The following is a 26,240-nucleotide window of genomic DNA, read 5'->3' on the forward strand; positions in this document are numbered from 1 at the left end:
ACACACACACACACACACACACACACACACACACACACACACACACACACACACCCCATTGCCCAAATCTTTAGGAAAGCCTGCAGCATACACAGCCTTGAATAGTGGCACTCCAGGACTAGGGGTTTGTAATAAATCCAGCAAGTAGATACTTTATGCAAAAGGAACAGGGCATGCGGGCGGCAGAGCCCAGAGTGGAGACCAAGAGAACAGTGGAAGCAGAGACAAATGGCGGAGGGAACGCAGCCTCCTTCTGTATGCCCCGCCAGCAAGAATTCTCAGAGCTGTAGGGAAAGTACCTGGCCTACTTATAAGAGATAAGGATTTGAGACATTTTTACTAAATCATAAAGGACCAGATGGGCTCAGCAAGCTGGGGAAGTTAGAAACATCTAGTGGCTGACATCTGGCCCACACGGCTAATGATGTCAAGTGGGTGTTTGGTTCACACTGTCAGTGAATAGTATGTTAGGTCAGGAGCGATTAAAGGCAAATGGCTCACTGCACCATCCCTGAAAAAGAACCATCCCTGCAAGAGTCCAGGTTGCTCTGTCCTTGGCCTAATGCTCATTATCCCTTGTGCAGCGATAATGAGTTTGCTGCTGTGTGGGCTTTAGAGGTAAGGGGAGAGATGCGCTTGGTTTAATGCCTGCTGGCTCATAAGACGCAGGGGCCCTGGTCTGCTGAGGCAATGTGTGCATTTGAGTCAGGAACGACTTCCATTTCCTCGCCAGCAAAGAGAGGTTGCTAAGGCAGGCCAGCTAAGCATTCAGAGATGGAGACCTAAGAACCCTGCCTCTGCCACCAGGGAGATGGTGGGAAGAAGGAAAGAGCAGATCCATTGCCTCCCAGCCCTCCCCTTTTAGTTCCTCTGCAAGCAAGCTGTTGCTGCAAAGCATTGGAGCTGCTGCCGATTCCCTATCACATAGGAATTACTCTAAGCATAGCTGGCGTTTGTGAAAGGCTGCCTATCCCACGTTAGGCATTAACTGGATACTAAAGTGAATCAACAGCCTTCTACTCTTCAAGGAGTGTATAGTCCAGAAGAGAGTGTAAACAATGAAACATAAGAAAAAGTAAAATGAAACACCATTTTACATTTAGGCCATATTGGGCTAAAGGGACATGGTATGGCTATTCAGAAGAAAAGACTGTCTTAGCTGTTCCTTGAAAAATCAAGGAGGTGGCACACAGAAGGCTGCATCTGTAGGTTAGGAAGGATTTCCAGGGACAGAGAATCCAGAAATGATATTTCCAGCTGAGGGAACTGTAGGAGCAATGATAATTTAGTGCTTTCTCAGATCCTGGAAGTGTAGTTTGGAAGCTGACAATGAAGAGGTTTTATATTTTATTGTTGTTTTTTTGCTTTTTTAATTTTAATTCCACGCTCCGGAATTTGTACTTTATTCTAAACACAGTGGGGAAAGCAAGGCAGATTTGGCAAGGTAATCTGGATTCTAGAAATATATCTGCAATTTATAGACTCGGTCAATAATTAACACCCTTGTTGAATGCCCAGTACTCTGCCAGGCACCATGGGCCAAAAGGAAGACCATAGCCCTTACCCTAAGAGGCTACAACCAATAAAAGAGATAATGCACAGACCCAGAAACAGAAAGAAAGTTGGGGAAAAGCACCAATATCCCAAGGGGCTGCAGGAATTCAGTAAAGGAAAGCTGATCAGGAGAGGGTTAATGCAGGAAGGGAGCTCCGTCTGAGCCATGAAGGAAGTTCAGGATTGGAACTGTAGAAAGAAGGGAGAAGGAAGTTCAGGAATTGAGCAGGAGGGAGGTGGGGCAAAAGCAGCGTGAACAAAGGCTGATAGGGCAGTGCGCTTGGGGTCCTAAGGATATTGGCCTGGAGTAGGAAACTAGAGGGTGTGAACAAAGGCTCTACCCTCACAAGTTTTGCAGACAGTACCACACGTGATACTGTCAAAGCCATTTCCTATCTCCAAACCAATGTAGAGATCAAGGCTACATAAGAGGACCACTGTATTCACTCTTTCCAATACAACCAAACACAGAGGTGCAACCAGAAACTGCAAACTTCAACCTGATGCCAAAACATACTTTTGTTCCTTTGGGAAAGGGCACAAGTTCATCAGCCTGGAAAGTCCTCAAACGTTCTTGAAGCTGACGTCCAGGAAGTTCTACGTCAGTACTTGGGCTAGGAGGGACCAGAGGAAAAATGTTCATACAAAATCATGGCACAAAGTAAAAAACCAGCATGCACTAGGCAAATCCCGCATATATGCCAAAACCTTAATTCTACCACCTTAGTAGCACTGACAAAAAATAATCTCCTGTGTAGGAGGTGGTGTGATATTTGGGAAAATCCCAAGGTTGGATCCTGGCAGCACCACTCACCTTATGACTTAACTGCTGTGCGCTTCCATTTCCTCATCTGTAAAATGAGGATAATGGCACTTGCCTCACAGTTCTGCCATGAAAATGGAATGAGGTAACATACGCAAAGTGCCTGGCATCATAACTGGCATTGACTAAGCCCTGGGTAAACACTGGCTCCTTTCCTTTTCCTCCCAGTGGTCTCATATTATAAAGCCAGATCCAGAGGGTTGGTGTGATTTTTGAGAAACTCACCAAAGGAATGTGATGCTAATGAGGCTTGCAGCCTCCGACCACACTAAAGGCCTCCAGGGCTTTGGCAAGGTCCCACAGTCTGACACGGCTGTAAGATTTGCATCTGTTCCAGATGTCACAGCTTGATCAATGCCACCTCTACATCATACTTAGCATCAAATGTTAAAATAGGATCTATAATAGGATGCTGGAGGGAGGCCAGCACAGCAGCCTGAAACCTTGCCTCCTGTCCCCAGCTCAGGTAGGACAGGAGCCAAGAAGAGGTGACTGAGGGTGCTGAAACAATTTCCAAGGGCTTACCTCATTCAGGAGGAACAGGGGCAGGGAAGGAAAAAGAAATACTCCTAAAATCAGTAACGTCTTCAACGTAGAACAAAACTTGACTGCCAGGAAGCTAGAACAAGTTAATAATTCAACTTGACAGGCAGCCAGAAGACTTAAGGTAGCTCATTTTAAGTGTGGGTGTTACGCAGCCCAGAAGACAAAGACACAAACAATACCAGGTAAAATATGAAGCAAGCCGCTCAGCAAGTCAGATTGAGAATCTATCGATTGCCAAGTCTCAGGTTCCTAGAAGATGCTTTCCATCTGTTCCTTCTCTTCCTTCTCACTGTCCTTGCCCTACTCAGGCCCATATTACCTCCTGCCAGCTCAGGGTCACTTACTTTTCTAAATACCGTATTTGCCGGCGTATAAGACGATTTTTTGGCCCTGAAAAATATGCCTCCAAGTGGGGGGTCGTCTTATACGCCAGGTACACTTCAGATAGACTGCCCATAGTGCTTGCCCCGTGCCATAGTGGCCTCCCGATGCCCGCCCACTTCATTCCACATACCGTTCAGGCATCAGCAGCGCTGCTGGGTGTATGCTTGGCTGTTATGCGATTTTGCTGTTATGCGATTTTACCACACTCGCAAAATCGCACACAGCCGACCATATAACAAACTCTGTATTTTGAGTGGAGATGTTAGGGGGTCGTCTTATACGCCCAGTCGTCTTATACGCCGGCAAATACGGTATACAATTCTCATCAAGTTCCTCATGGCTCATCACATAAAATATAGATTTCCTAACCCGACATTCAAAGCCCTCCCTATATGATCCCCATCTTAAACAGCTTATTCCCTTTCAGGATTCTTATGCTTTAGCCGCACCAAAATAGACACCCTCAGGCCTCTGAATTTTTCCATTTCAGTGTCTTTGCTTGAGCTGTTGTTTTCAAGCAATTCTCACATACCCTTTGTGCATGTTCCCCAGGGCTGCCATAACAAATTACAACAGCTTGGATGACTTAGAACAAGAGAGACTTATTCTCTCACAGTCCTGGAACCCACGAGTCCAAAATCAAGTTATTACCAAAGTTGCTTCTTTCAGGAGGCTGGGAGGGAGAATTTGTTCCACACCTCTCTCCTTGTTTCTGATGCCTGCAAATAATCCTTGGCATTCCATGGTTTCGGTCTGCCAATGTCTGCCTGTGTCTTCATATGGCCTTCTTCTCTCTATGTGTCTATGTCTCAAATCTCCCTCTGCCTTTTTCTTACAAGGACCTCTCTCATTGGATTTAGGGTCCACCCTAAATCTAGGATGAGCTCATCTCCAGAGCCTTAACTTAATGAGATCTGCAAAGACCCTTTTTCCATATAAGGTTATATTCACAGGTTCTGGATAGATGTGTCTTTTGGAGGGGACACAATTCAACCCCCTACATTCTTAAAGACTTTTCTGTACTGCTGCCTCCTCTGAGAAGTATGCCCTGATGCCTATCCACAGGAAGTAATCTTTCCTACCTATAAGCTGCCAAGACATTTAACTGAATGCCACTTGGTGTTATTGTGTGTCTGAATGCAGGACTTAACTTCGAGCGAGTTACCTAACTTTCACAGGCCTCAGTTTCCTTATCTTTGAAGCTAAGATGATAATTGCATCTTTGAAGCTAAGATGATAATTACATTGTTTTTGATAAAAAGCACTTTTAAGGGACTTAAAAAGAGCCAGGGACATAGTAAGTCATCGGTAAGTGCTATTGTTATCATTATTATCATTGTTACTGTCTTCCCTGCTATATTTAAGTTCCTTAATGACAGGCATCTCTGAATCCTCTGTGGTATCTAAGGAGTATCTTGCAGAGTCATGGATGATGAGTGGCCACGTGAGGGGGAAAATGACACATAAGTTGTTTTGAAGTAAAATAGTCAACACAGAGGCATGTTGGGAAGTGTCATGAAGAGGGTGAGCCCTCTATCCAACTCTCCATCGCAGTGAAGTGCTCAGGTCTTCTCCAAAGGTGGCAAGTCTCTTCTTAGTCACTCCCAAGATATTTCTGCCAACAGTTAATTCCTTTGATTTACAAGAATCACAACCTGGAGATTTGCCACTCAGTGGCCCTTCTGAGTAAGTATAGCACATCCAAAGGAGAACTCATTTTCATAAAGAACATCTTTTGTAGATTTGTCATCATGGTAATTATATCTTATTATTCCCATTGTACCTCTTAGCACTGACTTGACTCTGAAATAGAAAGGAAAGAAGGGGTGGGGGAGAGGGCTGACTCTTGGTTTAAAGGAAGAGTGACTCAGTGGCCCTAGGAAGACTTCTCTCAGGAATTGGGTAGGTGTGCTGACTCACCTTGGCCTCCTCCCAAAAGTTGCTCCATCAAGGGCCTCTCAGGAGTTGTGGAAGCCTTCAGTGGTATTGCTGGTTCTTCTCTATACACACCATAATCTCCCTCTATATAATCCCATGGGCTATTTTGTAAAGTTGCCTTCTGAAGGGCCAAGGCTCTTGATGGATGGCTCTGTCTTTTGTTTTAGGATACTCTAAACTTTTCTAAAAGATTTCACTATTATTAATAGAAGTGAGGGCTGGTATTCATTCCCACCTGGCTGCATATAATGTTCCTAGCAAGCCCGCCACCACTGACTGGCCACTCGTTCTGTGCCAGGCCCTGTACTAAGTGCTCTATGGATTATCTCGTGTGATCCTTAACCACAGCTCTAGAACAGACCTATGATTAGCTCCATTTCACAAGGGAGAAAGTTAAGGCTTACTGATACGATATAACTTGCCTAAAATCACAATCCTTTTTGCGCAATTAAGCAACTATTCAAGCTAAGCTCTAACTCCCACGCTCAGGCCCTTAACCACTGTACTCCCCGGCCTCCTGTATGCATCCCCACCGTGGGAAAGGCAGGTCTCTCTCCACAACTGCAAAACTGAGGTACACTTCCTATCGAAGTAGTGAAGGAAACTAATTGTCCTCTTCTTACATTTTCCAGGTTAGAAATTTTGAGGCAGACCCTTCACAGATGGGTAAACAGCTGCAAGTTTCGTTGGTTTTGCATAATAAATGTAAACATGTTTTGAGTTTCCAGAGAATGTCTATCAGAATTAAATTTTTAAATGTTAATTCTTGGGGAGGGAAGATGTTGGAGAGTCATTCCCAATTTGACTCTAATTATACAGCGTACAGGTGCAGGCATGTACAAAGATTCATATTTTAGCAAGGTGTGTACAAAGTGGAGTTCAGTGAGAAGACAGAAGATGAAATCCTTATATGTACTTTCCCAAGCAAATATTGCAAAACCTAACCTGCTGTGTGTGGTGGGGAGCAGGTAGCTGTCACTGAGATCAGACTTCCTGGGTGTGTTCACTTTGGGAAGTGTCAAAGCAGCTCTCTCCTGCCCAGAATCAGTGCTGATTGATTCGGTTCTGTTTCCATGTAACAACTGCCAAAACTGTGCTCATAAATAATACTTCCTATTTATAATATGCTTTTAAGAATAATGTAGAGAGTTGTAGAAACTCTCTAATGGTAGATATCCATACAGAAAGAAAATAATAGGGGTAAGTTATAAAGAGAAAAAAGAACTGTGAAATTTTCACTCATCTTTAATTTTACATGAAATTGAGCCCTTTTCCTGGGAAAATTAAAATACAGCAAGTCTTATTTGCATCCAGTGTACAGTACCACCTGAGAAGAAAAGTGGTAGCATTATGGGAGAGGCAGTGTAATGACATCACCATTCAAGATTTTCAGCGGACTGAGACTGGCAAGCCAGGGCTACGGCGACTAAAAAGGTTCTTTTCCACAGTGCTTCTGTGCCTCCTTGATGAAGCCATTACACAGGCTTCTTCCCAGATGCTGACGTTTGTGCTCCATAGCCGCTAAAAACGGGGAGGGTGAGTTATGGGGTATTTTCATTTCAAATAATTACTGAAAAGACAAGAATTCATCAAATTTTGATCTAGACAAGACCTTCAAGCAATGCTCAAATCCACCTCCATAATCTTGTGTGTGACATCCCTGTCAGGACACTGACAGCTCAATGGAGAGATTAATCACGATGAATGTCCGTGGCTCCTAAGAGAAAGAGAAGGCTGCATTTCAAAAAATTGTCACCAGATTAAAAAATGTTCTCTCCTAACATAGCCTCAAGAAACCTAATTACATTTACACAAATTCTTGCTTTTCAGCTTTTTCCTAGGCAGCAAAATTGCCCTGCACATGTAATGCCAATTAAAGTAATAGAAATGTGGATTACAAGCAGTCAGTTGGTTCAGCCACTATAATTTGAATCTCCTTGTATAAATATGTACAAATATATTTGCATTGATTAGTACAGTAACTAATCCTACGTATTTTTGGAAGAACCCCCTGATCTTCTGCCACAGAGAAATGCCCACTTTTTATTTTAATATCAAAGGGATGCAGGGACCCCTTTGTACTCTGGCTCCAAAAGCTGTTTGCTCCTTAAACCAGAAGACATTTCCTTCATGGAAGGGAGACAGCGCCCCCTAGTGAAACAATTCCCGACATTCTTTCAACACTGAAGTTCTATGTCAGCTTTCCTTGCCAGAGAATTTGGGGCTCTAACATTGGCCTGATTGCATTTTAGAGGCTAAGGCCCAGTACCTAGGGCTTATGAGCTTTTCAAGGGCCAATGAAATTATTTAAAAGCTGAGAAACATCTACTGGCTCCAAAAATTTGTTAAATTCCAAAACTGACATTAGTAAATTTGATTAAAGGTCTGCAACATGCGACATATCAACTAGTCACAAGCAATTCAACTCTTAAATGTAATTTATATGTAATGTGGGATGTGGGTTCATTTTAATATTTTGTATGATGAGAGACAGGGCCTCTTAAAATAGGAGTAAAGGGGCCAGCCGAGTGGCTCAGTTGGTTAAAAATTGGCTTAAGAGTGCAAGCTCTGAGCAACAGGGCCGCCGGTTCGATTCCCACATGGGCCAGTGACGCTGCACCTGAGCTGAGCTGTTGCTGAGCTGCCAACAAGTGGCAGGATGGCTCAGCTGGTGTAACAACAAGATTGCTTGTTCAATGGTGGTCTACGTCCACCCACAACAAAGACTGAACTTGGCACCTTGAGCTGAGCTGCTGCCCACATGGCTCGGTGAATAGAGCATGAGCTCTTAACAACAAGGCTGCCGGTTTGACTCCCGCATGGGATGGTGGCTACGCCCACCCGCAACTAAGACTGAACTCGGCACCTTGAGCTTAGAGACCACGAGCTGCCTATGGGCAGCTAGGTGGTGACTGACACCCTCCACAACAAAGACTGAAGAACAACAACTTGGCTGGTCCCCAACCCCAATTCCCCAACACTGGTCCCCTCCCCTAATTCCCCAATAAAATCTTAAAAAGATTTAAAGAAATTTAAAAAAAAATAGGAGTAAAGGCCTATTTTCCAGAGTTGACATCTCTTAAAGAGTGTTCATGACCACTGACATTACTCTTTTAAAGACATTAAATACTTTATACGTGCAGAGTATGTAACTTGGTAAAAGTTTATATATACTTCCATTCAACTCATTTAACCTTTACAATAATAAAGAAAGAATGAATTAAAATTTTTGTATAAGATGGGATTTCGTTTGTTTTTTGCCAAGTACAAAATATTACAGATTCCAAAGAAAAAAAGAAAATCAGAATCAAAACAGGTTAACATGCACAGTTAAAATGAAAACAAACTTCTAATTTAAAACGGCATATGCAGACTTCGAAGGGAGACAATACATAGCATTTGGCTCCAGAATCAGATACTCTGAATAGGAGCTGTGTGACCTGGGACAAGCTACTTAACCATTCTGTGCCTCAGTATCCTCAGCTGTAAAATGGGGATAACAGAATACTTACCTGGGGCTGGCCGAGTGGCTCATTGGTTAAGAGTTGGCTTGGGAGCATGAGCTCTGAGCAGCAGGGCCACCAGTTTGGACCCCACATGGGCCAGTGACGCTGCACCCTCTACAGCTAAGATGGTGAACAACAGCTTGACCTTGAGCTGGGCTGCCAAGAGTCGCTGGAGATAGCGTAGGCTGCAGTGGAGCTGCAGTGGGCTGCCTTAAGGTACCTTGAGTGGCTGGCAGCCAGCATGAGCGGCTGGCAGCCAGCATGGATGGCTGTCCAATGGGTGGCGACTGATATGCCTCACCTTGGAAGAGCGCAATGATCATAATACCAACATGGGCCAGTGAAGTGACGTCCTCCACAACTAGACTGAAGAACAAAAGGACAGCAACTTGTCTGTTCCCTTCCCCGATTCCCCAACGCTGTTCCCTCTCCCAAATTCCCCAATAAAATCTTTAAAAAACAAAAATATTGACTGATTTGGGACCTTAATTTCTGCAAAATTCCTTCACAGCCACAACTAGATTAGTGTTTGAATAACTGGGAGAAGGTTTATATGCATCAGGGGGCAGGAATTTGGAGGTCCATCTCAGAATTCTACCTACCACATTTGATGAGACACTTTATTAGTCTGTATTAGTTTGCTAGAAATGCCATAGCAAAATACCACAAACTGAGTGACTTAAACAAAAGGAATTTATTTTCTCACAGTTCTGGAGGCTTGAAGTCCAAGATCAAGGTGTCAGCAGTTTTGGTTTCTCCTGAGGCATTTCTCCTCAGCTTGCAGGTGGCTGTCTTCACACTGTGGCCTCACATGGCCTTTTTCTCTGTGTATACGCATCCCTGGTATATATCTCTCTCTCTCTCATAAGGACACCTGTCATACTGGATTAGTGCTTCAGAGTATAAGTTGGGTGGAGGGAGGGCAACACAATTCTGTCCCTAACAGTACAGCGGTTCTCAACCTTCCTAATGCCGCGACCACTTAATACAGTTCCTCATGTTGTGGTGACCCCCAACCATAAAATTATTTTCATTGCTACTTTATAACTGTAATTTTGCTACTGTTATGGATTGTAATGTAAGTATCTTTTTGTTTTCCGATGGTCTTAGGCGACCCCTGTGAAAGGGTCGTTCAACCCCCAAAGGGGTCGCGCGACCCACAGGTTGAGAACCACTGGTCTAATAACAAAACCAAGAGCTAATATTTGAGCCACCAGGAGGTACTGTGCTAGATATTTTTGTAGGCTATCTCATTTAACACAAATCATTAAATTATATATCACTATATAAAATTCCAGCTTTATCAAAATATTTCCCATTCTTGATTAGAAGTTTGATAAGATTTTATTGTGATCTGATTCTTAGAGTGATCTGTCTCTATCACGTGTTTCCCATGCTCCATTCTAAGGACAGGTTCATTCACCAATCAAGTTTTATTGATCGGGGCCGGCCGAGTGGCGTGTTGGTTAAGAACTGGTTTGGGACGCCAGCTCTGAGCAGCAGGCCCCAGTTCGGATCCCACATATGTGGGCCAGTGACACTGCCCTCTACAGCTAAGATGGTGAACAACAGCTGGACCTGGACCTGGGCTGCCATGAGTCCTGGCGGCAACGTAGGCTGCAGCCCCTGCTGTAATGGGCTGCCATAAGCTACCGTGAGTGGCCGGCCTCCAGTATGAACTGCCAAGAGCTGCTGTGAGTGGCCGACAGGTGGCCGGTGACCCATCTGCCTCAGCCAGGAAAAGTGCAATGATAATACCAACATGGGCCAGTGAAGCAACGTCCTCCACAACTAGACTGAAGAACAAAAAGACAGCAACTTGTCTGTTCCCTTTCCCCCGATTCCCCAATAAAATCTTAAAAAACAAAAAGTCTTATTGATCAGCTATGAGCTTGTTACAGAGATGCAAAGATAAGTAATTAGAATTCCTGCTCTCAGACAAGGTAGTCTAGTACGAGAAGTATATTTTATGTTTGTGTCCATGTACATTTTGAAATATCTTACATTAAAAAAAATCAATTATATTTAAAGAACCATTCTGCACGTTTAAGTTCTTATGAAAACTGAGGCACTGAAAATTAAAATAATGATTTCAAGAAAGAGGAAATTCCTGTGAATATTTGGTTTTCTTGAGCTCCTCCATCCTAACTGTGCAGCAATACAATCTTTTCTATGTGGGCTAGACTAAAGTCTCTGTGATTGGAGAAAAACCACTTGGGATTTGAAGGTGAGAAGTAATCATAATATAAAAGTAATACATCTGACCGAGTGCCTCCAATTCTACTCACTCTGCTCAATTGAGGGGGGAAAATCCCTTAAAAGAAAAATCCTTCATTTTCTCACTCTCCAACCCATTCACTTTATATGCTACTAACACTGAGATCTCTCCTTCAGGAGGAAAGGGCCGCATTTGCAAAGGTGAAGGAAATCTCCAGATTTGCAGCCTGAGTTGCTTCTCAGCTGAGGGCGGAGTGCGGTGATTGCATGGTGGCCAGGGGCCTCTGTCCTCCCAGCCTCAGCCTTAGCCTTACTCTTCCTAGTGACCCCTATGGGACCGATGCCGAGTTCTGCATCTCCCTCCATGGCTTATTAATTTACTCGCGCCGTCTGCAGGAGCATGAACTGGGCGGAGACTGAGGTCCCGCCACATCCAAACCCAGGCCCCGACTTCTCAGCCCCCAGGCCCCGCCTCACCACGTGTGGGCCGCGGGGCTGATAAGTGGCTTGTGTGCCCGCGCTCTAGTCGGCTCTGCAGTAACTCAACCCGCCCAGGCTTCTCCCATCCGCTCCTACCCCACCCAAGAGTGGGACCTCCACACATGGAGGAGGAAGAGACATACCTGGAGCTCTACCTAAACCAGTGCGCCGGCCAGGTGAGCTTGAAAGCTGCTGCAATGTCCGAGTCAGGGCCTACGTCCCTGCTCCGTTGCTGAGCGCTAGGCCTTCTTTAGCTCATAAACTCCTGGCGACCCTAAGCGGTGGGCTTGTTTCTCCCCATCTTTCAGAGGAAAACTAGAAGATTGGAGAGGTGAAATAATTTGCCCAAGCTTGCCCACCAGAACTCGAGCCTAGTGTGAAGCCACAATGTGAATTGGAGGCACCTGTGGCTTCTTTCCATTTGTGATTCTTAAGTTTTGGGTTGTTTGATTCTAAACACCTTTAGAGTCAAGTACTGTAGAAAAGAGAGGAAGGAGTCTTCAAAAAAGAAAAGCAAGAGAGCAACTTATTGGCAGAGGACTGGGGGGAGGGGGAGCGGCTAGGGAGCGTTACATAGATAAGAAGAGCTGAGGTAGAAATGGTGACATCCAGTAGCGTTTAACACAGTAAAGGAGAGCCCACGCAGGAAAGGTTCTGGGAAAGACGAGTTATGTTCTGCAAAAAACCGTTTAACGAAAAGTTGCTTCAGATGAGGTCAAGGATGCAATGAATACTCTGTAAGTACGTCCTCAGAAGTGTGTTCCTATAGGTAAACTGGAAAGGAGGTTCGGGGTTCCACTGCCATAAAAGGTCCCTCTTCCATATCTTGGTGCCATTGCCTTAAATTCCTTGTTGAAGCTTAGTTTCCTTGGGTGAGAGCTTTGTCTCCTGCTGAAATGCCACAATTGGGAAACAGGAGAAGAGACACTGATGTTGCAGATATTGGTGCTTCAGTGTAAATTAACTGGCTGATGAGATCCTTTCCAGCTAGGACAGGAGAGGCTGAGGAAACAATGGAGAGGAACCAGGGCTGTTGTCCCCACCTCATTTTTATTAGGGCCAATCTTTGGGGTGGGGATAGAGGTTATGGGGGACGGGGGAATTACATACTTCAAGATGAAGTAAGGTCAAAAAATCTTATTTCAAGAGAATGGCTGCTCTCCTCTAAGTGTTTCCTTTGAACAATTAGTCACCCCTGCCATCTGCTGGACTTGTAGTACCACAGCAATTCAATACGGTCAAGCCAGACATTTTATCTTAGCTGAGGTAGCTTTGTCACGGAGAAGATAACAATGATACGAAGAGGCATTTGTGACTATTCAGTTGTCAGAAGTAAGATCTTCTAAGGGATGAGGTTATCCTGCAAGCAGTGCTCAAAATCTAGAATTTCAGCCTGCAACTTGGGCAAGGCAGGTGGTAATATGTACCAAGGCAATCAATTTTTTCCATAAGAAAGCCCATGAATTTTACGTTAGCCGTTTCCCTCAGATACACACCTCATTCCCTCAGTTGCTGATAATGGAACTTGAGCAGTCTTCCCTGGACTGGAAATACAATACATTGATTTAAACTATTCTTGACATTTAAATTTCAGTAACTTTTCCCCTATTGGACAATTCAGGTAACTAGAACATCTTATCTCTCCTTTGACTGGAAGGAATAATGATGGGTCCTTAGTGGAGTCCTGATTAGCACCCGAGCTGTATCTTAAATTTCCTTCATTTATTGTTCTATTTCAAATATTAACTTAAAATTCTAAGAAAGAATTTAAAATCAACTAAAGTTTATAATCAATTTAAGGAGTACAGTAAAGCTAGCCTCTTCAAAGTACTGACCCGTTAGAGCATGGTTGCTCAATTGCCTCTATTACAAAACTGGAATTCGAGTGGCAACTTAGTAGGGAGCTAACTAATGTGGGACAAACATTTTATGAAAAATGCTTTTGCTGCATGTTCAGATATACTTTCCTGTTTCTATTAAGTGTGCTGTAACATGTGACACTACAATAGAACTTCAGTGATACTTTGTGGAGTGAGGCAGGGCATGAATATCTGCTGTCTTGAACTGCCCCTCATCCTGAACACATTGCCTGCTGGCCATGGCAATATCCCTTTGGTGTGATATGCTGTTGTGTTTGTTTCTCTGTTTTGGGAATGGCTAGGATGACCTCACCTCACCTGGGTTGCCCCTGCTCAGCCCAGTTATACCTGAGGATGTGTACGTATCTAATTCATGCAACCCAGAGACTTCGTTTAATTCACATCTTGAAGAAATCAGAGAAACATCTGGCGATTTCTCATCTGTGGATCTTAGCTTCTTATCAGATGAACTTACCCAAGAAAATAAAGACCAGACTGTCATTAGAAGCAAGCATGAAATGGAAGAAAATTGTAAAATTCAAAGTCAGCAGAGTAGGCTGCCATTATCCAGCCAACAGGTAGTTGGCCTGGGCTTAAACAGCAGCAGTTCGTCAAATTCCCATTCACATCTGCTCCCTGGTGATGCAAACTCAGTCCCACCCTCTCCTGAGAAACCAAATTCCTTGTCTCTGTCATCCATAACTCCCATGACACCAATGACCCTTCTTTCAGAATGTTCTGGAATTGTGCCTCAACTCCAGTAAGTTGTTTTTTTGTTTTTTGTTTGTTTTTAATGGGTGATGCTTCTGGGTACACACTTCATATTCCTGAATGTGATGACAGCTAATTTCAGGATAATAGTATAGGGAACAGAATTTCAAATTTCATCATTCTTTATCAGTTCTTAATAGATTATGGCTTTAGACAGTTTGGTTATCTGTAAAGTGAAGCACTAATTCTCAATCTCTTAAATAGGGATTAAGAGTATATACATTCTTGAAAGAGTATATTGTTTATACAAAATCACTAGAGTTGCTACAATTGTGGTTGGGCTTGGATAAACCCAAAGAATATAAAGATATAAAATTGAATTCGATTTGCAGATTGATTTGAAATTGTGCTTTCTACTTTGAAGCACAGTTTTTAAAAAGATTTAGAACTTAATTTTAGTGAGCTAGTCATGACATTTTAGGAAAACCTATTTTAGTACTTTGGAATTTTTACATTTTACATTTACTAGGGACCATGTTACTGTGTATATCACGTTTAGAATAATCCTCGCCCTAGGAAGTCACTAATATACAACCTATGAAATGATGAAGTTCGTGTGTTAATTCTTTGTTTTTATAGCTGATAGAATTTTCTAAGCTGACTTATTTCTTTAGGAATATAGTTTCCACTGCAAATCTGGCCTGTAAATTGGATCTAAAGAAAATTGCTTTGCATGCCAAAAATGCAGAATATAACCCAAAGGTAAGATTTCTCAGTATTTTGGGGCCAGCCAATTGGCTCAGTTGGTTAAGAGCTCACTCAAGAGTGCTCTGAGCAACAGGGTTGTTGGTTCGATTCACAGCCCGAGCTGAGCTGCTGAATCGACAGGTGGCAGGATGGCTCAGCTAAAAAAAAAAAAAAATTTCTCAGTATTTCTTTCAATTAGCTTCTATTTCTATTTACTTTCCTGCATATCATTATGATATTGATGCATTCCTTTGTTTTTATATTTTAAAGAAAAGCTGTGAGTGAAAAGCTTTTAACAACTCAAAAGGCTAACTGCCTCATTCTGTTTTGAAATTCTAAAAAAATTCTCTGTGCTGAATGAAGCAGTGATTGAGCAGTTGCTAAAAGTTAAAATCTATCCCTTTCATTCATTTAAAAAAAATTTTTCCGTATGATTGTTTTCAGCCTGACTATGGGGATGCTAACCTTCTAAAATGCCATGCTATTTCTGAAAATAATTTTTTCTAAATGTTGTCCCACCTAGCCAGCACTTGTGTATTTTTCCAGTTACAATTTCTCTCCTTTGAGAAAGCTAAATTGTTGAAAGTGTAAAGTTCAAACTTCTACTTACTAATGTAAGATTCAGGATTTTTTCCCCCTCAAAGTTTAATAAAATCTAATCTTTCTTGTGTCCTGCCAAAGCCAGGCACCCCATTTTCAGTGGCCTGTTTACCTTGGAAGCAGATTTGTTAATTCGACCAACATTTAACAATTTGGCAGGCTCTGTACATGGCTAGGAGAACAAAAATGAATAAGACCTGGTTCCTTCTGGGGAAAAGTTCATTGTCTTGGAAGGTGGAGGATTTATAGAGTTAGATTTTTAAAAGACCATATTAGTAGGTATCCTGAGGACCTTGCCAGTATCAACTATTTATGGATTATTTGTTTTTTGCTGTTTGGTAATGTTGCTGACATCGAAATTCAGGTGTTACCTGAATGTTACCCAAATGCAGGATAGCTTTCCTCTTTCTATTTCATGTAGCTGGCTACGATGAGGATGGAAACACAACGAGATTCTTATGGCTGCAGCAATGATTGACCACACTATTGAGCAATCAGCCTTTTAAGCATATTTTTTTTCTCCACCATCCTCAGCATTCCCTTCACTTTATTTCAGTGCACAGGACTTGTCCAAACTTGGACTTGGCAGCCAAACAATTTGTGTTTTGGCACTTAAGCTACTATACGAATTTAACAAAATGAATACCGGGTGAGAGTGCTATCTTTCTAGTAAACACTGGAAATCATTACTAGGATTTGATCAACTCTGTGTAGTTCTAACTCAGGGTTCTTTTACTATCTGCCAGCACTTCAAATCTGAAATTGTCAGTTCTTGCTCCTGTGGAGCAGCACCAACACATGGAACTTGTCGTCTTCCATAGTGCCCACACCAGTTTCCTTCCCAGCTTAATTGGGGGTGGGAAGGGGTAGAGGAGAGAAGGGAGAGGGAGTGTCTGTGTAGGACCAGTAGGAACAGCAGGTCATTGAGTGACAGATCATGTGGCAGGCTGGTGGTTCTCAGCCCTTCATCAGCATCACAGAAAGGCTTGCCTGTGCTACGTGGCCCACACTTTGAGAACTACTGTGGTCGGCAAGAACTTGACAGATCAACTTTTTGTCATTCATCTTCAGCATGCCAGTCGACAGATCAACTTTTTGTCATTCATCTTCAGCATGCCTGTCAATATATATTCTATTCTATATTTTGGCTGCTTTTAGTACATTCTAGAGTCTTTACAAGCCTATAACGTTTTTTCCCCTCAAAGATTCTTTGAAAGAAAAAGGAAGTATTTCAAAGTAAAAGCACATTCAGATTAGTAGTGGTTTTTAAATCTCAACTTTCCCATTGCCTGTAATGTTGAAAGTTAAGTAACCACTTAGTTTCCCTGTGTACTAAATGGGTATAATAACGGATGCACCTGAGTCCTGTTATGAAAACAGATGGAATAAAACCTGTAAAGCTCTTAGAATAGGGCATGAAACCTAACAAACACTCAAATTCTAGCTTTACTGTTGTTATTCTTGGCTGTTTTTTCTAAGCACATTTTAGAATCATGACTCTTTTTGTTAGTTAATTTTCATGTGGGGAGAATAGACCCAGACATTTTTTAGTTTTCCCATCTAATCTCAGTTTATTCAAGACTTTCATGTCCAGCTCAGCTTTTCAACTGGCATAGTGTTAACTCTAGCAGAAGCTAATTGTCCCTTTGTCTTCTGTGTATAGAGGTTTGCTGCTGTCATCATGAGGATCCGAGAGCCCAGGACAACAGCCCTGATATTTAGCTCTGGGAAAATGGTCTGCACAGGAGCCAAAAGGTATGAGCAAGGACAACCCCTGCCCCTGTCTCCACTCCCACCCAGATGGAGAATTCAGTATGCAGAACAAGGAAGGAGAGCTTTAATGTTCTAAAACACTTAGTAGATGCAAAACACTTTTCTTTGCTGCAGAGTTAAATTCACGAAATGCCACATTTTGGATTAAAAACATTCAGCCTAATGATACTGATTTATATCCCACTTTACAGTTCATTAAGGTCTTATAACTTGTTCTTAAGTGTATTAAAAAGAAAATAAGCCACAGTAGTGATAAAGCCTGCTATACACACCTGGGGAAGTAGTTCCTGTGTACTTTCTTCATTGCCGCTAAATGGATAGAACTCTTGAAAGGAGGGAAATTAGACATTTCTTGACCATTTGCTTGAGCTCAGGAGGCATCCCTTGAAAGGTTCATCTTTCCTGGATCTCATGCAGAGAAAGCCCTTTGCTGTGCTGCTGTGGGTCCTTTCACCCTGAAACTGTAGTAGGGGAGCTGCTCTTCCCTGAGTGTTACAAATGAGTAGCAAATTGTCCATCTGAAAGGCTGTGCCAATTTCCCCTCCTTCTAGAGATGTACTGAGTCACCACTTTCTCCAGTGAACACTGGGTGTTAATATTTTTTATATTTTCCAAATTGATTGGCAAAAAATTTTGTTTTAATTACATTTCTTTGATTTACTAGTGAGGCTAATTTTCATAAACATGTAAACTGCCTATTGTGATTTTTGCCCAATATTCTGTCATTTGTCTTTTAGTATTTAAGTATTTTCACCATTTTGTATTGTAAATATTTTTTCCCAGATTAATGTTAATGGTATTTTATAATGTGGTTTTTGGCTTTTTTTACCCAATTTAATTTTTTGTGTCAATAGTGAATCTATTCAGTTTTTTTCTTTACGGTTTCACTGTTGGGTTTCATGCTTAGGAAGGCATTACCCATGCACATTATATAAATATGGACTTCCATATTTTTTTCTGGCCTTTTTCAGGTCCTGCCTTGTATTGAAGAAGGGAAGTTGATGTTTTGATTCCTCTAGAGCTTTCTCTAGATGATATACAATAAATGTCCCATGTCTGTCCTGTCCAATGTGGTAGCCCTTAGTCTCACATGTGGCTATTGGGCCCTTAAAATATAGCTGACACAATGGAGGAACTGAAAATTTTATTTAATTTTAATTAATTTAAATTTAAATAGCCACCGGTGGTCAGTGGCTACCATACTGGGCAGAACAGGTCTTAGAATTTTATTTCAATGTAAACTAATTTTTTCCGAATGGCCAGTCAGTGCCCTGAAACATTTATTGAAGAATTCTTTCCTCCTCTATTCCGCTGCCCTCCCCGCAATTCCAGTTTTTCCAAGTTAAGTTTTTTACACGTGTCTGAGTAATTTTATGGGCTTTATCTTCTGTTGATCCACATGTGTATCTTTTGACCTAGAAATCTCCATCATTATGTCATTATTGGACAACTCTGCAAGATGTCTGCAAGGATGTTCATTTCAGCATTGTTTAAAATGGGAGAAACAAATATCTAGAAATGGAGTTTTGATTTGATCATAAAATAAAATTATATTTAGCCATTAAAATGCACGTATATTGATTTAGAAGGATGGTCACATCGTGTCAAGTTGGGTGAGGGAGAACAGGCAACTAAATAGGTTTGTTATCCAAATTTCACTTTAAAATATGCTCATATTACACACAAGTTCATGAGTATCTTTCCCTATCTGAGTTTATCTGGTTTCTAACATCTGATAGTGAAAGCTTGGATAGTGAGTTCAGATAATAAGAGATACCGTTACCCAAATCTGTCTGGTTCTTGAGTTTTGGATAGAGAGTTGTGAACGTTTGGTTAGTATAAGAGATTTCAGAATTATCTCCACAAATTTATCCAAACCTATTCTCTTCAGTTGTTATAACCAGAGTTTGCATAGCGAGGGCTATCTGTGTTTGCATAGGAAAAGTACAGAAGGGTCAAATTTATCAGTGGTCAAGTTTATCAAATTTTCACTACTGCTGTTGACATTTCAAGGTTCTCAATCTACTTTCTAATGTTCGTATAAGAACATGTATGTAGGCTTTAACTAGTTGTTTGAATGGAAATTTCTGTGTGATATTCACAGCTAACATCCCAAGAAACTACAGGGCTATGCAAACTCTTGAAATTTGACCTTATAAACACATGGGAAATGAAATGGGTGAATTAGGCAAAATGTAGTTTTTCAAAATGCAAACAATTTATTTCACTGCTAACTTGGGGACATGGCTTTGCTAGGGACATTTCAGGAGTTAGAAGTGAGTGAGGAGAATCCACATCAAGTGAGGTGCAAATGTGAAGTAATCAATACAATTAAGAGGGGGCAGTGTTGTGAAGGATCCAGACAGGAAAGAGAATGGAACACTTCATTGGTCCAGCAAACAACAGGTTCCATCTGGGTTTTCTTTCAGGTGCTTCTGATTTTCAGCTTAAATTTGGAATCAACCCATAAGAAAGGGTAGAGTTCCTATGATTCACCCACCAGGTGTTGCTCCTGTCTGGCAACTGCTGCTGTTTATTATTTTGTTTTGGCAATGACCATTGAAAAGTATCTAATGAAAAATAAAGCCTCAAATCTCAAGATTTCACATAGGGTTGGAGTAGGACAAACGCTTAGAAGAGAACCACAATATCGGATGAATTTATTTCTTTCTCATACTGGGTATGAGTTGAGTGACAGTTGTATGAGAAAGACTGAGCAGAATTGGGCAGGTTTTGAGGTATTTTCATGTTTTTTGTTTGTTTTATCTCCTCCCCTTCTCCCCGTTACCTGCCACCCACCCACCCTATCCTACCCTGCCTCTATTTTCATGTGGTTTTTTTAAAAAATAATTTTTAAAAAATTTTTGTCTTGACATCTTGTCTTGACATCTTGTCTGTCACTCAGTTGGCACATATCTTATTTCCTCATGTTGATTTTTTTTTTGTATGCATGCATCCTTATTTTTGTTGCTGTTGTTTCCATCTAAATGGTACACACTGTTAGACCAGATGGATGATTCTAAAGCTTTTGTGAGCATCACAATCCCTGGAGGGCTTGTTAAAATACAGATTGCTGGGCCCCACCCCCAGAGTGTCTGCACATCTGAGGTAGGACCTTGGACTCTGCATTTCTAACAAGTTCTCAAGTGGTGGTGGTGCTGCTGCTGCTGGTTTAAGGACACACTTTGAGAACAAGTGGAATAGTTAATTTTCTCTAATAGCGGTTAAAACAAGTAAAAGAAAAAGATACCTTATAGGTGATAGATGGCAAATTAAGACAAAAATCTGTTTATGATTCAGCTCAACAACTGTACTTTGTACCATACCTTCTAGGTGCTAGCACCAAAAATAGGGGAACTAGGTCCTCATCCTCCAAGTCTATGGGTTCATAGTATACATTGAAGGATAAACATGGTACAAATGGTAGAAAACAGTGAGAGACATGTGCATACGGCCTAAGGTACATGGAGGCCATGGTGATGAGACATCTTTAAACACGTTTGCCCCTCCCCAGTGAAGAGCAGTCTCGACTTGCCGCGAGAAAGTATGCTCGTGTGGTGCAGAAGCTCGGGTTCCCTGCCAGATTCCTCGATTTTAAAATTCAGAACATGGTTGGAAGCTGTGATGTGAGATTTCCCATCAGGCTGGAAGGTTTGGTGCTAACCCATCAGCAGTTCAGTAGGTATGACTGTTATATAACCCAACTTTGGGTTTACCAAGTGGTTAAAGTTGTATTATGGGCTGTCTTTTAGAGGAAGTGTAATTTTTTGGTAAAGATGCTATGCCTAAGTCCTCATTGGTTACCATTTATGTCCAATTTTTTGAAATAGTGGTTTTCAAAGTGATATTGAATAGTAATCACCTGGACATCTTATTAAAATATTCCTGTTCGGGCTGCAGCACCAGAGATTTTGCTTGAATTTGCAGGTCTAACAGGCTCCCAGGTGATGCCAGTGCTGCTGGCCAGTGGCCCACACATGGAGACCCACTGATGTATAGATTCTAAAACAGCACACCTGGCTTGGGGGTGATGGCAGTGGAGGGAAGAGAAAGTGTGTGAGATGGAGTAAGCAAGTCAGAGAGGACTGACAGCTGGTAGGGGAGAAAAGGTTGGGGAGAACATGGAAAAAGTATGGGCACAGCACATGCTATGAAGGCAAACCTATCTAGCTTTTGTCCTGTTGTGTGAGGGTTTTTTTGGTGTGTGTAGCTGTAACCCCCACCACCATTTCTTCTTTAGTGTCCTCATATTCCTAAGGAAGTCTGTCCAGCCTGCCTAGCTTCTTCAAATGTAACTTCCCATCTCAACAGCAAATGCTGCTCCTCCTCCCTCAGCTGCGTTGGTCCATCTCAGGCCCTAGAGAACAGTGATGGAGGTTGACTGAGCAACACCAACTCCAACCACCCCTCGGGACATACTTTTGAGCCAAGGCACTTCAACTGGCTTAGCATCACAGATGCTCTTGAATTCTCTTGATCTAGCTTGAACTTAAATTCTTTCACTGCAATGCTTTTCCTTCTCTTTGCCTTCAAGCCATCATTCTGTTTGATAGAGTAGAGAGGGATCATCTAGCTATGCTTTCTCCAGCATTTGTTAGCTTTCCTTTGAGACATGATCTGAACAGAAGTTAATTGTTTATTCCTAACTTTTTCAAAAGTTTAGTTCATTCTGAGATTTAGCTTTTATCATATTCTTCAGGTAATGTTTAGCTTTGCCTTGATTGTATTTTCTTTTTTCTTCTGCATCAATGTTTTTCAACATATGCTTTTTGAGTGCTCATTAGCTACCCACTGAGTTCCCTGGAAGCCCCCCGTGCAAGACATATTGCCTCTGTAGGTATCCTTTTCTTTCTTCAATCTTAGGATAATTTGTAGATTCATAGTAAAACCTTCATTGTTAAAAGTCGCTTCAACCCATGAGCCATCTTATCATCCAGATTCTCAACCACGGGCCTCCAGCCTATCTTCCTCTGAACCAACTTTTCCTGAACATATGAAAGATCTCTGCCTGAACTCTAAGGTCCTTGTCTATATTGGACTTAGCATTCCCCTTTCTGGCCACTTAGGGCTCTAAAATGATGTGTGCAATTCCAGCCAAGTTTCATTTCATTTTTCACCAATACTGCAGGTCAGATTTTAAATCTAGAATGACCCTTGCCACTACTTCTACCGTCTGAAAGATAAAATTGCCAGTAGGGCAAGAAGAGAATTCATCAGATGCACTGCTTTTAGCCATTTGGAGTGGGCCCATCACCATTCTGTCTTCTCAGCCAGTTTTATTATCTCATCCACCTTTTTATTTTAACTTGGCAAGGAAGCTTGTTTGTATTCCCACAGCTTTCCCATTTCAGTCACATTCTTGCCTTCCCCAAATGCTCTCCACCCAGCCTCCATCCTAGGTTATGGATCATAACTCCCGTGTGTGTATTTGTGACATTGGGGTATTAAAACTCCTCTTTTGTCAGCAGGTATTATCTTTAAAATGAGGCCTCTCTTTAGTTGCCTATAGCCCTGTGGGGAACCATGGCACACATCAGTTTTAATTATCAGATCAAGTTGGCCTTATGTTAAAACTTCAAGTTCATTTGATTTCCCAGGTTCTACAAATTTGTATTTACCAGCGTCTGATAATACAAATATCTCCTTGTTACTGGGCACCTTTTCCATCAATCTTCCTATGTTATAATTGTTTTCAGTTTCCCCTGAGTATTTTTCTCCCTTCCCTACAATTTTAAAGTCAAAGATATCCTGATAATAAATATTTCTTAAATGAGTAAAATCTAGGTTGCTGCTGTGTAGCAGATGCTACGGTGACAGTGACAATCAGTGGTCCCTTGCCTTCATGGAGTTCACTCTCTGAAAGGGAAGACACACAACTAAAGACAATGATATACAGTAACTAAAAAGGCGACCACCCCTTGGAGAACTCTGGTAATTGGTGACATGTGGAGGTCAAGGAAGACTTCTTGAGGAAAGTGACCTTTAAGCTGACATTTGAACAGTGAGTCGAATTGGGGTTGGCCAAGAGATTGGCATGTGTTTGTTATACTCGACCCTCATGAAGTGTTCTGCATCCCTAACCAAAACCTCTTTTTCTTTTTTCTGCCTCAGCCTTCTTTTGAAATGAAGCAGAGAATAAATGAAATAAAACTTTAATTGGTATGTTACTATGCTGGCACCTTAAAACCATGGTTCTGAAAGCCAAATGCAGTTCACCATCATTCACATCCTTTTGTTTTCTTTTCCCTCTTAGCGTCCTAAGATTCAGCTGGAAAATCAAATGGAAACATTCCTTCTGTCCCCCAGCCTTCACTTTCTTGGCTCAAACCTTGTAGTTCCCAATGGGTTTTCCAAGGCTCCAGCTAGTCTCATTGTCTCCCCAGTGTGGGAAGTGGTTGGTGGGTAGAAGTCCTGAAAGGCTTTTTGCAATAAGGTAGAGTGATGTCGCAGGAGGACAAGTCCACCCATAGCAACCTCCACATTCTTCAGAAGGGTAGCCACTGTGATGCCTCTTTCTGGTGCCAAGAAGAGGTTTTACATCTGCTGTTGTATGGGTCTTATCATTGCAGAATGGAATGGAGTCTTTCATGTCATCTGGATTCAACCTTTAGATGCAAAGATTCATGTGTATTATAGTGTTCCATTTCTTGATTTTCTTATATTCTTTCTCCATTAGCCATTGTTGTGAGAATAGTTTAATCAGCTTCCTCTTACTTCCTGACTTGTTTTTTGTAGGTTTCTCAAGCCTTTGTAGTTCTCTCTCCTCTATGCTCGAGTGTAGAGAAGCTTAGCCCTATCATCTTTTGCTCCATGGAGAAGCCAGCTTACATTTAGTAGTAGATCGTGAGTTGCTATGTATAGGAACAAATTCTGAATTTTTAAAACTTGGGATAGTTTAGCTTTCTTTCATTATAGAGTACCTATCCAAAGACAAATAACAGTGGTCTAGAAATTTTTTTTTAGATTCTGTCTGGTAACTTGAGCAGTTTATAAATGCATACAAAATAGGCTCATTATTGGGAGAACTTGAATAATTTAGAAAACATGTTTATATATTTTTATTGACAGACTTTTTTTTTTGAAAGTAGAGAACATTTAACCAAAAAGATCTTAATACATTAAATCTGATGCCCTAAGTTACCTTAATTTCTAATAGCTTAAGATGGTTTGCACTTGAAAAAAATATTATGACCAAAAATGAATTCTGTTCTTGACTGCAACAAGGAATTTCCTACGACACTCAAGACTACTTTTATCAAGATGGCCAAAAGGTTTTTTTAGCAAAATGGTTTTTTTTAATTGCTTTAATATGCAGCTTTAATATATACTGGGTCTCAAATATTATGGGAAAGTAGTTGAATAGTGCTATTTTTAACTTTCTCCCTTGATATCTTAACAGTTATGAACCTGAACTGTTTCCTGGCCTTATATATAGAATGGTAAAACCACGAATTGTATTGCTTATCTTTGTATCTGGAAAAGTTGTGTTGACAGGTAAGTTCTAAGATTATTTTCTGACTTCCATAAAATTCATTAGCTATGCACGTACTTTGCTGTTCCTTTTACATAGCTTTGTTCGGGATTATAAAGTAATTCTTACTATTATAGAACTAAAGTAATTCTTACTATTATAGAATACCTGAAAAAGTAAAGAAAGAAAAGTAGAAAGGAATGTAACATTGCCCATCAGTCCTAATACCCAAAACAATGTAACATTTTTTCATGTTTTTATGTCATTTTGATATGGATATTCATCTTTACATCCTGCTTTTTTATTAATCATTATAACATATGTAGCTTAACTCATTGTTATAAACTCTTCATGAAGGCTTTTAACAGCTGTGCAATGTTGGAACACGGATCAGCCAACTTTTTTCTATAAAGGGCCAAATACTAAACATTTTAGGCTTTGCGATCATTGGGTCTCTGTTACCACAATTAAACTCTGCCATTGTAGTGCCTAAGTAGCTATAAGCATTACATAAAGGAAAGGGCTCTGAAATGAAAATTTAACATAATACACAATTTATGTGTCATGTAATAGTCTTCCTTTTTAAAAGAATTTTTCCCCAGCCATTAAAAACATAAAAATTATTCTTAATTCATGAGCTATACCAAAACAGGTAGCAGACGAGATCTGGCCAGCAGGCCTAAAGTTTCCTGACCTCTGTTCTAACATGTTATCGCTTTAAACTTATTCTCCCATTGTCAGGTGTTTAAATGTTCCTTCTTTGCTGCTTATAAATGGCACAAACGTTTGGTTATTTTTATGTGTAGAGAATTGTTTTATTATTGTGGGTGCTCAGAAATTCAACTTTTGTTTAAGGATATGACCATTTTTAGGGTTCTTAGTACAAATTACCAAATTGTTTTTAAAGGAATATACACTACAGTTCCCCTATATCACACATTCCTATCAGCAGTGTAAGTATCTTTTAAAAACCCTCAGCAGCATTCAAAACAAAACAGTACAAAAGAAAACTTTATTTTTTTTAAGTGAAAATTATCTCCTTTTTAACCTCACTGATAATCAGAAATAGAAATTGATCACTTTTCACTATATCCAATAAATAACATTTTGTCTTTTGTAAATAGTATGTACATAACATTCCTTCTGTCCACTTAGTTTTCATTATTTCCTAAGGATCTGTATAAGTTTAACATACTATTAAAAATAATTATTTATTATATTTGTGACCTTTTCCCTGTTGACTTTTACAGAAAGAAGGGTTTTAAAATGCTTGGAGTAAATGGTTGAGACTCTTTTTCCGTACTGTTCTACTGAAGTTTGCTATTTTTGTCTGACATTTTACACATTTTACTCTTCTCTGACAGAATGAATGCCAGCTTTATACAGCACGAGCCAAATTGATCTCCATGCCCTATCCCTAAATAGCTAGCAAGCCATCTGAACGCTACATATTCTTCCCCTCCTTATTAATTTCTGATGACTCTTTTTGACCTTTACATATGGGTCTGTTCTCCAGTTCTGCTTTTGCTCCAGTATACTATGATAACCCTATTATATTTATACTACTGTGGTGTACATGTGCTTTAATTCTAGTGTTTTATGTGCCTGATAGAGCCAGCTTTCTCTTATTG

At 41.0% G+C, this 26,240-nt stretch overlaps 1 protein-coding gene across 1 annotated transcript in view; it reads left to right on the plus strand.

Moving 5' to 3' along the window:
* The first annotated feature begins 173 nt into the window (after positions 1–173).
* TBPL2 (TATA-box binding protein like 2) overlaps positions 174–26,240 on the plus strand; it is a 28,096-nt gene continuing 2,029 nt past the window's right edge. The window contains exons 1-7 of the mRNA XM_019646097.1: positions 174–286; positions 11,555–11,624; positions 13,610–14,067; positions 14,693–14,780; positions 17,029–17,120; positions 20,653–20,820; positions 24,538–24,632. Of these exons, the coding sequence (XP_019501642.1) occupies positions 174–286; positions 11,555–11,624; positions 13,610–14,067; positions 14,693–14,780; positions 17,029–17,120; positions 20,653–20,820; positions 24,538–24,632 (1,084 nt within the window). The remainder of the gene's footprint in view (positions 287–11,554; positions 11,625–13,609; positions 14,068–14,692; positions 14,781–17,028; positions 17,121–20,652; positions 20,821–24,537; positions 24,633–26,240) is intronic.

Source organism: Hipposideros armiger, unplaced genomic scaffold (genome assembly GCF_001890085.2).
Source record: "Hipposideros armiger isolate ML-2016 unplaced genomic scaffold, ASM189008v1 scaffold_5, whole genome shotgun sequence".
In the NCBI taxonomy this organism is placed as follows: Eukaryota; Metazoa; Chordata; class Mammalia; order Chiroptera; family Hipposideridae; genus Hipposideros; species Hipposideros armiger.